This window comes from Peromyscus californicus, unplaced genomic scaffold (assembly GCF_007827085.1).
Source record: "Peromyscus californicus insignis strain IS unplaced genomic scaffold, ASM782708v3 Scaffold_3__1_contigs__length_106647218, whole genome shotgun sequence".
NCBI lineage: Eukaryota > Metazoa > Chordata > Mammalia > Rodentia > Cricetidae > Peromyscus > Peromyscus californicus.
Window position 1 is genome coordinate 90,859,328 of NW_026294551.1, and position 13,920 is coordinate 90,873,247.

Here is a 13,920-nt window from a genome sequence, read left to right on the forward strand (position 1 = left end):
ATATAGCAAGAAGGAGGCCCTCTCCATAATACCATGCTGGTAGTCTGCTCTTGATTTCTGAGACCCCAGAGCTGTTCATTAAACACTACCCAGTCTGTGCTGCTCAGGGAGAGCAACAGAAAACAGACCGAGACTGCCATGAGGGGAGTGAGCTGAACTCTGGAGTCCACCTCCCTCCCAGCCCCAGTTCCCAGCTTGAGCATCTGAGTCTGCCGTGTGGTTGGTGACACCATAGCCACATCCTCAGAAGACGTGACAAAGAGGAGTGGAGTGAAACAGAGCCTCATGTGGGTGACCCTTAGGGAGGAGCCCCAATACACCAGCTCACCCTTGTCTTCCCCGCTCTGCCCCACTCACCTGCAGTGTATCCCCAAAGGAGAGCTTGTGGATGATATGTGTCATGTCCGGGTTCTGTGGCTGGGCTGTGGCACTGTGCGTGGACACGTGGAAGTTGCCGGGGACCTAGAGGGAGAAAGGCAGGTTTCATGTATCTGGGTGGTTGTCCAAGAGGGCTAACTGCAAAGGCTGTCTGATCTACCTATGGACTGGGGCACAGGAGTCAGACATACATTAGGACTGGGGCTCTGGCTCCGCATTTCCAACTGCATGACTTTGAGGATGACTGGTACACTCACAGAAGCTACGGGAAGAGGACAACCAGGGACAACCCAGGGTAAGAGTGCATGTGAGGTATCCAGTGGGCACCCGACAGAGCCTGAACTCAAATCGACAGCAGCCCCCACCCATCTCTGTGGATTCAAGGCCGCTAGCTCCACAGTGGGTGAGGGTGTACTCTGAACCAGCAAATGACTTCCTTGAATTCTAAACCAAGCTTACACCTACTCAGGTCGGCCTCATCACCAAGGGAATCCCAAGAGACCGACTACAGCGGCGGCCTTCGTCTTCCCTACCCACAATCCCTGCAGAGAATCTCAGAACAGCTTCTGGCCCGGTTCCCAGTGTCTGCTCACCCTTGTCTCTCCCCACACAGACCCTTCCCCAGGGCTGTGAGAGGAAGTGTGTTAAATCCTAACCTTTGATCTTGCCACACCTCAGCCATAAACCCTCCAAGGCTTCTGATGGGCAGCCTGCCTTTTTTTATTTTAAGTTTTATTTATTTATTATGTCTACAGTGTTCTGCCTGCATGTGTGCTTGCAGGTCAGAAGAGGGCACCAGATCTCATTACAGATGGTTGCGAGCCACCATGTGGCTGCTGGGAATTGAACCTGGGGCCTCTGGAAGAACAGCCAGTGCTCTTAACTGCTGGGCCATCTCTCCAGCCCAGTCAGCCTGCTTTTTTTTTTTTTTAACCTTTTAGAGCTTTATTGGGAGGGGGGAGAGACAGAGAGAGAGAGAGAGACAGAGAGAGACAGACAGACAGAGACAGAGAGAGAGAGAGACAGAGGGGGGGAAAGAGGGGGGACGACGTGAGGAAGGAGCGGAAAGGCTTTTTTTTTTTTTTTTTCAGCCTGCTTTTTGAAGGTGGTTTGTCACACAAGAGTTCACGTGCTGGGGGTGTGGCCTCACTGTGGCCATGAGCATAGAGGCAGGGCTTGTATGATTTGGGGCCTAGTTGGGGGTGGTGACCCTTAGGCTGCTAAGGGACACTGCTCTCAGAATGGATTGATGTGGTTCTTGTGGGACCTAGGTTGGTTTTTGAAAGAGCAAGGCTGGCCTGGCCTCTCTTCCACATCCTTCCTTTGGGATCCTCTGTCACACGTCCACTACTGTGATATTGTCCACTGAGAGGACCTCATCAGAGGCCAACTGATGGGCACCTTGTCCTGAATTTTTTAGCTTCAAGGGCTAAATAAATATCTTTTCTCTATACATTACTGCCTCAGTATTTCACTACGGCAATGGAAAAACTGAGTGACCCAGTTGAGTCCACATGCTCCTGCAGTGCATCCTGGCCACTGCACTGGCCTGGTCACACATCATCCTGGTCACACACTCAGTCCTACTCTCCATGCCTCGTCAACAGCACTCTCAGCTCTGCTCACTCCTCAGCCCCACTAGCCTCCCTGTGGCCCTGGGAACAGTGCCCTGCACAGCCCCACCTTGGGGCCTTTGTGCCTCTCACTTCTTCCTGGAATGCTTGTCCATCAAGCTTTTCCCACCCCCCTTTAGTCCTATGCTCAGGCTGGGGAGGGCCCTCAGCTCTGTTTTGGGGATATGTTCAGGGAGGACTTCCCGGGGGAAGGATTTCCTCGTGCAGAGGCCCGAAAGCCCGAGTTTCTCAGGAAGACAGGGTAAGGTCTCAAAGCAGAGAGAGCAGGAGCAAGCAGAAGCCATGCCTGAGAGAGAGGAAATCCCTGAACAGAAAGGGGTCAAGGATAAGGGCAGTGGCAGGCAGCAAAAGTGGGAGGGTGAGGCCATTTAGCTAAAATCCCAGCTGCCACACTGAAAACCCAGGGTCTGTCTTATTCCAACTGCCAGGGAGTGAGGAACATGGCCACATCCTGGCATGTGACGGTCCCTCAGGGAGCCTTTGTCCGAGAACTGTTGGAGGCACTGGGCTGAGGGTCTTCAGCTGTGACAGCCTGTCTTCAGCAGTGGCTGAAGTGGGCAGCCCAGGGGACCAGGGGTGGCAGCTCAGGAAGGTCTCTAGGATGAGCAGAGCATGAGCATGGCCTGCCTCATAGACCCAACACAAGTGGTTCTCCACACTTGGGCTCATGCCCGGTTGTCACCCTGTGCCTCAGTTTTCCCATTGTGGGGACGATGACCACAGAGGTTTTGAGAACGGCAGAAGTCGTCAGGCACGTGAGATGAACATGCTTGAGTACTCACAAAGAAGGGGCCCTGGCAGAGCAGGCAGCCAGCCGGGTGTGAGGAAAAGCCACTGCCTTTGAAAACAATTTCACGCTTCCTTTCACAGCGTAAGTAATACCTGAGTTTATTTCCATTACAAAACCTGCACAGGGCTAGGTGAGGCCTAGCAGAGATGCAGCCAGGCGCCTATGGCAGGAAGAGCACCTTGCCACATACACACAAGGCCTTGGGATCCATTCCAGCACCCGGGGGGAAATAAAAGCTCTTAACACGATACCATCAGAGCTCCTCAGAATGACAGTGTCCTGGCAGGTTTTCTGGGCAGGCCCAGGCACAGACAACCTTGGGTTTGGGGTCTCTGTCCCCAGGGTTAAGAGAATTAAGGAGAAAACTGGCTCCTGGGTATCTGCCACCCGCTGCCAGCCCTTCGAGGCTGTGACTCAGTAACCCACTCCACTCCACACCAAATCCATCACAGGGGTCTGAGTCACACAAGCACACACTGAGCCGAAGAAACAGAAGAGGACGCTTTTGGAACCTGTGACTTAGGCACCTACGTCAGTGTCTTGGATGGATTTTAAAAATATATAGCTGGAGTCGGTCCCCCCTTCCCTCTGCCTTCCTTCCAGAGGCAGTCATGATTAGCAGGGCTACCAGGCAGGCTCAGTCTGAGCTGCTGGGGACTGCTGGGGCACCTGCAGGTGAACTCTGGCATCTGGCTGTTGGTTGACTTGCTGATGGCTGGAAAAAGGGGCCATGTCTATTAAAGGGTCTATAAAGGGGACAAGTCTGTGTCTAATGATGGAAATCAGGGAGGGACAGCTGCTCTCCTTGTCCTCAAAGCAGGCTGTCACACTGGCTTTATTTTATTTTATTTTTTGGAAGGGGGGTTTTGAGACAGGGTTTCTCTGCATAGTCCTGGTTGTCCTGGAACTCACTCTGTAGACCAGGCTGGCCTCGAACTCAGAGATCCCCTGCCTCTGCCTCCTGAGTGTTGGGATTAAAGGTGTGTGCCACCACTGCCCGGCTTATATTGTCTGTCTTCAGGACAGCTCCAGAGGCACAAGACACCAGAAAGGGAGAGTGGGCAGGATCAGGAGTCTGTATTCTCCAAAGGGTTGAGTGGACAGTGGTCTGAAGAACTTGGCCACTCTGATCATAGTATATATAATATAGATGTTAAAAGCAGTAGTCACAGGCAGGGCTCAGGGCCCAGTGGCCAGAGCGCCTGGATTCAGACACTGTGGTCCCTCAAATGCAACTTGACTCCCATGCTCCAGTTAAGGAACAGGTAAGAATCCAATGGACAGTAGTCGTGTACAGTACAAGGGCTGGATAGTCCTTTCACAGGTGCCCTGGCCACCATGCTCTCCTTCTCTGGCTCAGAGAAGCCCAGTTTCTTGCATGTCTGCTGTTCATGTGCAGTGTGCAAACACACTCACACCAAATGATGTCAAGCATAGGCTGACAAGGGCAGGTCCATAGCCTACTGATGGGTTACAAGGGCAAGGCAATAACCTACTGATGGGTTACAAGGCAGGGTCATAGCCTACTGATGGGTTACAAGGGCAGGGCCATAGCCTACTGATGGGTTACAAGGGCAAGGCAATAACCTACTGATGGGTTACAAGGCAGGGTCATAGCCTACTGATGGGTTACAAGGCAGGGTCATAGCCTACTGATGGGTTACAAGGGCAGGGCCATAGCCTACTGATGAGTTACAAGGCAGGGCCATAGCCTACTGATGGGTTAGAAGGCAGGGCCATAGCCTACTGATGAGTTACAAGGCAGGACCATAGTCTACTGATGGGTTACAAGGCAGGGCCATAGCCTACTGATGGGTTACAAGGCAGGACCATAGTCTACTGATGGGTTACAAGGCAGGACCATAGTCTACTGATGGGTTACAAGGCAGGGCCATAGCCTACTGATGGGTTACAAGGCAGGGCCATAGTCTACTGATGGGTTACAAGGCAGGGCCATAGCCTACTGATGGGTTAGAAGGCAGGGCAGAAAAGGGTGCCCATGCCTGTCCAGTCACCAACATGTCTGATTTGGTCATATGAGGTAGATAATAACACTCCCCCTCCCCCTTATATGCTGCTGGGGTGCTCACTCAGAGCGTCCCCAACCTAAACCTATGATTTCCCACATCACTGTTCATTGCTGACTCCTACAGGAAGTCCTGTTGCCCAAAACTCTCTCCTTCAACCCCAGAAACACGCCTCCGAATTCCGGCTTCACATTTCCCTGGAGATAGGAGATTCCCTGCTGGGAATCAAACATATCCGAATTGAAGGGCTGATGCCCAGCCCCTCCCACAGAAGCGCTCCCTCGCAGGCTTCCTCCGCTGCAAAACAGCTATGGGAGCAGGAACTTAGCAGGGTCTTTGGGTCTGTGGGTGCTTCACCGGTCACCCCCAATTCACAGCTCAGTCCTGTTGACTGTCCTCTTCCACTTCAGCTCTTGGCCACCTCCCACCCCCAGGCAGCCCACCAAGAGGACTATCTACTAGGCTGACCAGCAGATGTCAGGCAGTGATGGACATGCCCTGACTGTCTGTTGCTACCTGCCACGGAACCTCACTCAACTGTTCACTGCCTCTGATACAAGGTGCACATTACAAATCTGGAATGAACGGTGGGTGTCCACTCATTCACCCAACGTGAGATCTGTGACATGGTTGACGCCACTGTGACACTGTTAGCATCACCGCTATAACCTCAGGTGGCCTGTGGGCTACTGCTTGCTGGAGAGGAGGGACTGGGACTTGAAGGCAGGTCTTCTCACCTCTCTCGATGTCCTCCACTCCAACAAGGTGTAGCCCTTTCTGAACCCACCATCAGGGGCTTGAAATCCCAGGGAGTTCAAAGCCTACCCAGTCTCAGAGAGAATGATCAGGCAGTCATGTGCTGATTCTCGGCTTGCTAGGGCTTCTGTTGAGGTCAGGTGGGTAGTGGGGAGGAAAAGGGCCCAGGCAGTGTCTCCATACCTTGTTGATGCTGAACTGGCCCTCGAAGCGGCAGCCTGCTCCGTTGTCCAGCGGGATCTTCATGGAGTTGTCGATGTGGCCCACTTCATGCCTGCCCATCTCATCTTGGATGTCAAGCCCGACCACTGTGGGGGCCAAAGAGAGCAGTCACCCACACCCACCGAGCGGGGACCAGCCCACTTCTGCAGATGCCCCATTTAGCCCTCCATGAACCCAAGGCTACACAGGGAGTCAGCCAGCAGAGGAGAAAGCGGCTGCTTGGCTCAGAGAGAGCAGCATCCAAAACGGTCCCCCCCCGAAGTCACAACGCCCCTACCGCTGCCTGAGGCTGGTGAGGATGGAGGAGGAGCTAGGAGGAAGCAGGGTCTAGATCAGCCAAGGATGCAGGGTCCTGGGTGACCCAGCTACATGCGAAGACAAAGGGAGGCTGTGGGGTAAGAGGGACCACAGGGGTCTGCCACTCGGTCTGCCATCTGGATCCTCACTGTGTCCTTCCGCGCATGTGACACGACTCAGGTGCTCATTAACCTCAGTGCCTCAGTTTACCTTTTTGAAATACGGGGCGATAGGAATTGAACTTTTAGTGGAAGAGTATGTGGACCCAAGCTTTTGCACTGTAACAATGAGCAGGCTGCGCTACTGTGTTCCCTGACATGGTCCCGGTGTGCGCAGGGGGAGAGGCTCATGTCCACCTTGGGAATGTAGCAAGCTTCCTGGCAGGCATATCAGAGGAAGCTTGACACAGAGAAAGAATAGATCTTTTAAAGCAAGCTATTTTAAAGACAAGGCATAGAAGGAAAATGGGAACAGCCACGTTCCTCAGTGGGTGTAGGGGAAGTTATGTGCCAGCCAGTGTGGAAGGACACGTGACATGGCCATCACAGATGATGCCACTGGTCTGTAATGAGAAAGCTACAGAAACGCAAGCAATCCCCGCCTGACTCAACGGTTCCTCTTGAGGCCAGCTTGCAGAGACACTCATGCTCGGACATGTGCAAAAGGCAATTCCAGTCAGCCTTGATGGAAACTGTGACAATTAGAAGCCACCCATGTGCCTGTCAAAATGATAGTGGCTGGTGGATCAGGTCTCCTCTGTGATGTGAAGCAGCAGGTAGAGAATGCACTAACTGGCATGCATGGAGAGGCTGGCCTTGGTCCCTGGAAGGCATGCTACCTAACCTTCCGGTGACTTAGTTACCACAGGCTTGCTGTGGAGACCGGGAAACTCAAAATAGCACTTGCTATGTGCTGGACACATCACTAAAGACTTTGGTGTAAGAATGCAGGACCTGAACATTTCTGTGGGGAAGACGATGTTATAACTATCCAGCCAACATCAGCGGAAACTGAGGCACAAAGAGCTCACAACTGATAAGCAATGGAGCTTGCACAGGAGTCAGAGTGTCTTGCTCTGAGCCTATCCCCAGGCGGCTGGCTGGAACACAGCTCTGATTCAGAATAGGCCTTGGTGGGAAAACAGCTGGTTATTATTTCACTAATAGTGTAAGGAACTTAAGAAAAGCTGGATGTGTGTGTGTGTGTGTGTGTGTGTGTGTGTGTGTGTGTGTGTGTGTGTGTGTGTGTGGCGGGGGGGACACTTCACAAAAGTTCTACAACATCTAGAGAATAAAACAGAAAGCAAACAGGATACATATCCCGGTACGCACGCATCCTCAGATACCGAAGTCTTGGGATGCTTAAGCTCCCCCTGTAAAATGGAGGGGTATTTTCATTCCAGACCTGGCATTATCCAGGTTACTCTCACAGCCCAGGACAAGGCGAATGCCATGTAAGTAGCTGCCATCCTTTGGACTGCAGTCCCTCTCAAAGGCCCACGTGATGGAGCCTCTGGTGCTTCAAGAAGGTGGCAAACCTTTGAGAGCGGGGCTTAGGGGGACGTCCTTACTGTTGCTAGGCTGCACTCCTGGAGGGGACAGTGAAGTCACTGCCCTTTGCCCTCTCTCATTTGCTTCTTTTGCTTGAGGGGAACAGATCTGCACATCCCATGTTCTCATCACACTATACGACACTGCGTCAGCCAATCAGACCGAAAGGTGCAACATCCGGTCCTATGTGTCAGCCAATCAGACTGAAAGGTGCAACATCCGGTCCTATGCGTCAGCCAATCAGACCGAAAGGTGCAACATCCGGTCCTATGCACTATTCTCTTTAGATGTTGGTGGTCTCTGGCATTTTACACTAACAAAATGATAACACAGTGACTTCCTGGGCCATACTGTTTAGGAAATAACGATGAGCAAAAGGTCTGTGTATTTTCAGGTCAGATGTATTTTTTTTCTCTGAATGCTTTCGTCCTGTGGTTGCTGAATCCAGGGGTGTGAGGCTGCAGACTCAGAGCGACAATGTTTACAGACACACACACACACCAAGAGGGAAAAGAAGCCTCCTCTGTCATCACAGGCTGCTTTGGGGGCAATGACATACCGGGGGCAACAAAGAGGAACAAGGAAGGGGTACTTTCGTGTTTATAAAAACATATCTCTATTTCCCTCTGTGCCAGAACTCTAACTTAGGCGAAGCAAGCATTCTCCCACTGAGCTTCAGTTCCGTACCTTGAAGAATAACTCCTGTGTTCGCCGTGTAATGAACAGTAGTGCCATTGTTATGACATTTACCATGCTGGGAATGGAACCCGGGGCCTTGGCATGCCAGGCAAGTGCTCTACCCCCTCCGTCCCAGACTATTTTTTTTTTTTTGAAAGCAGGATATGAGATGACACCTGTCGTATGACCTCAGCCATGTTCAGAAATGCACAGGAGGGAGACCAATGGGACAGAATGATGTCAGAATGTCCACAGACCCTGTCATGGGGGGGGGGTGGAATTATGGGTGATTTCCTCCGTGTCTCTGGATTTTCCAGAGACACATAGACAGACGTACGTTTTTGTGTATAACAAAGTCTCGTGCGTGTGCGTGTGCGTGTGCGTGTGCGTGTGTGTGTGTATGTGCACGCGCTGAGTGGTACAGGAACCCAGGGTCTTGGGCACGCTGGGAAAACCACTGAGCTACACCCCGCCCTGAAGGTCTTTGAAAGAAAGACCATTGTGCTGGGCTCTGGCGGGTTCAAGTCACAGCCCGGCAGAGCTGGCAGGTCCCAAGGGGAACAGAGCACAAAACTGGCACAGCCAGCAGCCAAGGACGCCTGTCCTGTCTGAAGTCGCCCTGCCAGGCTCTGGGACTGAGCCTAGAGCCACATCCCTCCAGCCCTTGCTCTGCTGCTCTAGTCCTGTGGCCTGACTAAGAATTTCCTTGTTTCACAGATACAGCCAGCCCCTGAAGGAGAAGATGCCAGATAAGTTATTTTCCTAAGAAGAGGAGAAAGAAAAAAATGAAAACATAAAAATAAATAAAAGTGACCTATTTCAACAGGTTCCCTGGCCCTGGGCCCGATGTGGGCTCAAAGTTGTGATGTCACTCTCACCCAAAGCAGGAACAGAGCTGAATGTCTCCCTGTCTCTGTCTGGGCCCACCCAATGTTCTGTCCTTACGGGCTGTGCTCCTGAGCCGTGTCCTGTGATCGGAAGGGAGGGGTGGAGGAGGATGAGCAGGCTACATCAGGCTATGGACCTGGTGGGGCTGAGGGATGGCTAGAACCGTCATCTCGGAGAAATAACCACCACCAGTACGGCTGGGTACCATCTCATGGGAACCTCTGGAGCTACAGGGGAAACTGAGATGACCACAGCCAAGGTTCGTCTAGTAACCGCCTCCAAATCAGACCTTCATTGTGTTTTGTTTTATAGAAGTAATTCTGACTTAATTAAAACAGCAAACAGAAGAGACCTGCAGTTAAAAAGGAAAATGCCAGGGAACCCTCTCACTGAGAGTGTCCCACCCACCGGCTTCTGCAGCTGTGGGCTGGGCAGAGCGGGGCTCGGGGTCAACTGACCTCTCACCTCAACCTGCTCAAGAGGTCATGTAACTCCCAGAGGAACCATCCTGTGGCCATCAGCCAGCGACAGGGATAATAACAGCCCTGGCCCACTGCTGACAGATGAGGCGGCGTTATGATGCTGCCACACTCCAGAGCAAGTGGGATGCCAGCCTCAGACCACACCTCAGCTGCACACACATCTGGGCTCATCCTCTTGCCTTCTCTGGTCCCATCCCTCTCTCCCTTATGGCTTCTTCCTCTCCATAAGCCACCTGCCCAAGGATCTTAGGCTTTAATAAACCAGAGAGACTCCACCGCCCTGTGCCGCCTGCACCAATGTAGTCCCTCTAGAGAGGTATAAGAGATGTCTTTGATTTCAGAAAACTTCCAGGTACACGCTTAATTACATTCATCTAAAAAAAAAAAAAAGGTGGGGGCTGTCATAGGTCACGTGTGATCTGCAGCTGGTGGCATGCATTTAGCTCACCCCAGATGGCTCACCATGTCTGCACACAGATCACCCACAGGGTGGGCTGGCTGAAACAGAAGAAGGCTTTTTGGAATACTCACATTCACAGTGCAAACTGGGCAAACTGATGTTGAGACTGACGTCAATTTTGCCTCCACTGTCCTTGTCTGGGTCATCGACGTAGAGCTCATTCACCCTGAGGGACAGACAAGTACAGAAGCCAGGACTGAGACAGAACATTGATCCTGCCCACTGCCCAGAGGGGATGGACAGCCAGGAGCCACCTCACTTGGTAGCCAGTGCTCAATGATCCAGATACCCATTGTGGGTACAACAGCATGCACAAGTCCAGGACCCAGGAGGTAGGGCTCCAGGTTCAAATCCACCCTCCAACACAGCTTTATCAGGAAGGAGAACAGTTACTCGGGAAGAAGGAGGGGTCCAGTAAGGACATCTGTCCAGATCTGAGTTCAGATTCTGGCTCCAGTACTTTCTACAATCTCCTCTATAAACCCATCTGCTGAATGGGAATAGCACTGCCCATTTCTAAAGAGGCAGCTGAACTGTAAGGTGAGAAACAGAGTCTTGCTATGGCTCAGGGCCTGGCACCAATGGGTACACAGTACCTACTGCCTGCTCTTTGGGAGCCCCCCCCCCATAAAGCTCCAGGGGTGAGGTCCGGGTCTCCCACAGGACCAGACGGCTGTACTGGATTCCAAGGGCTACTGTAATCAAGTGTCACAACGCTAACGGCTTAACCAAAGCTCACCACACACTTGCACAGCACTTCCCCTCTTCTTGCACCCTCACACAGGACCCCTGTGGTTTTGTCTGACCTGGCTGGCTACTCTAGTTGTTCCTGTCTCAAGATCCTTCATGTGACCACATCTGTCATGTTCGCTGTGGCATATAGGGTAGTACAACCATAGACTGCAGGGGTGAGCAATGAGATCATTACTCCATTGCCAGAGTAGGTGGCCCCCGCAGCCACACCACCTCGCTGATAGCGACAGTAGCCACACACATTTATTCAACAGTTTGGGGAGCATCTACTGCCTTTCAGGTTCCAGAAATGGTCTCTGCGTCCATCGCAGGCAGAACCAGACCTCGTCACCTCCCAGCTAAGTGCCACAGAGAAGCCTGCAGGTCTCTAAGATGATGAAAAGGCATGGTCTCAGCAGGGGGAGGGAGGCCCCCTTACCACAGCATGTGCCCAGGCCTCAAGTAGAGGAACTAGGTTGATAGAGGGACTGAAAGAGGGTCATGGCAGATGCGGTGTGAGCCCGGTGTGGTACTGCGACCCAGCTCAGGCAGCTGACTTGATACTGAGCACAGCTACACGGTCAAGCTTATGCCTCAGCAGGCTCGAGGTCTGGAGGACCCACCATGTACCAAAGAGACCAGATAGTAGGTAGCCACAGAAACCATGGATGCTGGGAGCAGGCAGGGCGTGCTGGACACACACGGGGATGGGCCAAGGGAGGCCTGTAAATGGATGGTTCCACTTCCTTCCTTCCTCACTAAGCCAGGGGTCTGTGAGCATATAGCAGAAGCAGTGAGGAGGGAGACAGGCTGAGTTTAGAGGTTAGCTACCCAGATAATTCCCCATGGGGAGGAGGAATCACATCTCTAGGCCTGGCCTCAGAGGCTGCTCAACTGAGCAGTGCCAGAGAAAGTGGGCTAGGCTATGCTAAACCACTCATGGATGGGGACCAGGGATGCTGGTCAATAGGCAGGAAGTTACAGATGACAGAAGTCTTGCTGTTCTACTGCACAGGCATGGTGACTACAGTAACAACACATTGCATTTTGTTGTTGTTGTTGTTGTTATCTGAGACAGTTTTTCTGTGTAGCCCTGGCTGCCATGGAAGCTCTATAGACCAGCCTGGTCTCGAACTCAGAAATCTACCTGCCTCTGGCCCTCTAGTGCTGGGATTAAAGGTATGCACCACCACCTCTTGGCAAGAGAAGATTTTTAAATGTTCTCTCACAAAAAGCATAAATGTTTAAGGTGATAGATATACTGACTAGATGAACTGATAATTTGGCAGTTTATCAAAATGTCACCTTGTACCCCATTTTGTCAATTAAAAATAAAATAAAATAGGGCTGAAGAGGTGGCTCTGTGGTTAACAGCACTTACAACTCCAGAGACCCAAGTTTGGTTTTCAGCAACCATGTTAGGCAGCTCACAATGCCTGTAACAGCAGCTCGAGGGAAACTACTGCCCTCTTCTGGCCTCTACAAGCACCTGCACTCACGTACACATACCCATATGCACGCGCAAGACACAAAGACACACAGACACACACACTTTAAAATGATAAAAATTATTTTTTATAAAAGCCATAAAACAAACATTTGAAATAACCCACATGTTTGATCCCTTGGGTCAGGTTGTACTAGAAGAGGACTCCCAGAAAGCCCTGTGAATGGCTGTCTTGTTAGGAAAGAACAGATCAGGCCCAGCAAGTGAATTTTGTTTTTACTAAGACTTCATCAAATGTGATACAGTCAGTGCTTAATCAACAAGAACTGTGGCTCAGGGACACAGCCACAGACACTGAACATCCAGCTCATTTTGCTAGGCAAAAGGGGAGAGGGGTACCCCCAGTCAAGGAATTCAAATATATGCATTCATGCTGTCCTATCTGCTCCTGTGCGAAGTCCTCGTTCCCATTTTAAAGCCAGGAAACCAGGGTTCAGAGGAGGCATGTTCCATCCCAAGAGCACACAGCAGAATGACTGGGCTGGAATTCCAGCTGAGGTCTGCCTCATGCCCAAGCCCCAAGCTTCCCAGGGCTACCTAGCTTCCTCTTCCTCAGTATCTAGCTAGGGTCAGGGACGGGGCACGGGATGTGGGGAGGGACTCAGAGGCTTATCCAGGCAGTACTCAGAGTACTGACAAGTATTATGCAGAATCAGTGGGCAGCGAGCAAACAGGCCATGTGAGGTGCAGTCAGAGGATCCATTTCAGCCAGATTTTTCTTCCCGACTCTTCAGCACCTGCTTCTACCATGGCCGTAATTCCAAAGGACTATTAGTCTAGTAAGGAAATTGCTGTGTGGTTAACTGAACAGCGCCCAAGGGCGAGGGCTTCCCTTCCCAGGGAGACTTCTCCATGAGCGCTCACCTTTCCCACCTGGTAAGACCTAGACTCTGTGCATTGCTGAGGGATTATGGGGTGAGGTCATTCCCTGGCAATCCTGGGAGGATGACCTCAGAAGAGTGAGGCAAATCCCAGGTGTGGCTCAGGTGAGCTCATTGCCCCTGGGGAGGCTTCTCCCAGACACGGATCCCTGTCTTCTAGCCAGAAGACCTGGAGCGGTCAGCTGCCAGGGCTGAAGGGCCACAGGGCACAGAGGGGCTGAGGTGCCTGAAGGCAGGATAAATGCATGGCCTGCGGCAATCTGGGCTGGTGGTTACGTAAGGCCAGAACTGGCTGTTCCCCCTGGCTGTAAGATGTATATGGTTCAGTCACCTGCACCGCCCACTGATGAGGTCAGCAAGCCTGCCTTCTGTGTCCAAGGCAAATGTTCCAGGCCGGCTAGTTTGCTGCCACCCCAGGTGCAGCCTCACCCACAGCCACCCGTGCAGGGCTGCCAAGGCGGACTGGCTCCACTGCTGGGGCTGAGCGGATTTAAAGGCCAACAGGCTGCCACCAATTAGCTCACCTCAAAGAAAAGAAACATTCTGTGGGTACACTATGGTTTAGGGACTCTTACTGGCCCGATACCCCATAATCAGCTCAGGACATGAGAAGGCCTGTGGGCTATCCTCCGACCTGT

The 13,920-nt window shown here is 52.1% G+C and overlaps 1 protein-coding gene across 1 annotated transcript in view; it reads right to left on the bottom strand.

Annotated features, from left to right (window-relative positions):
* Positions 1–13,920, bottom strand: part of Ergic1 (endoplasmic reticulum-golgi intermediate compartment 1) — a 103,846-nt gene that overhangs the window by 24,467 nt on the left and 65,459 nt on the right. The window contains exons 4-6 of the mRNA XM_052758931.1: positions 10,234–10,328; positions 5,769–5,893; positions 358–462 (exon numbers count right to left, since the gene is read on the bottom strand). Of these exons, the coding sequence (XP_052614891.1) occupies positions 358–462; positions 5,769–5,893; positions 10,234–10,328 (325 nt within the window). The remainder of the gene's footprint in view (positions 1–357; positions 463–5,768; positions 5,894–10,233; positions 10,329–13,920) is intronic.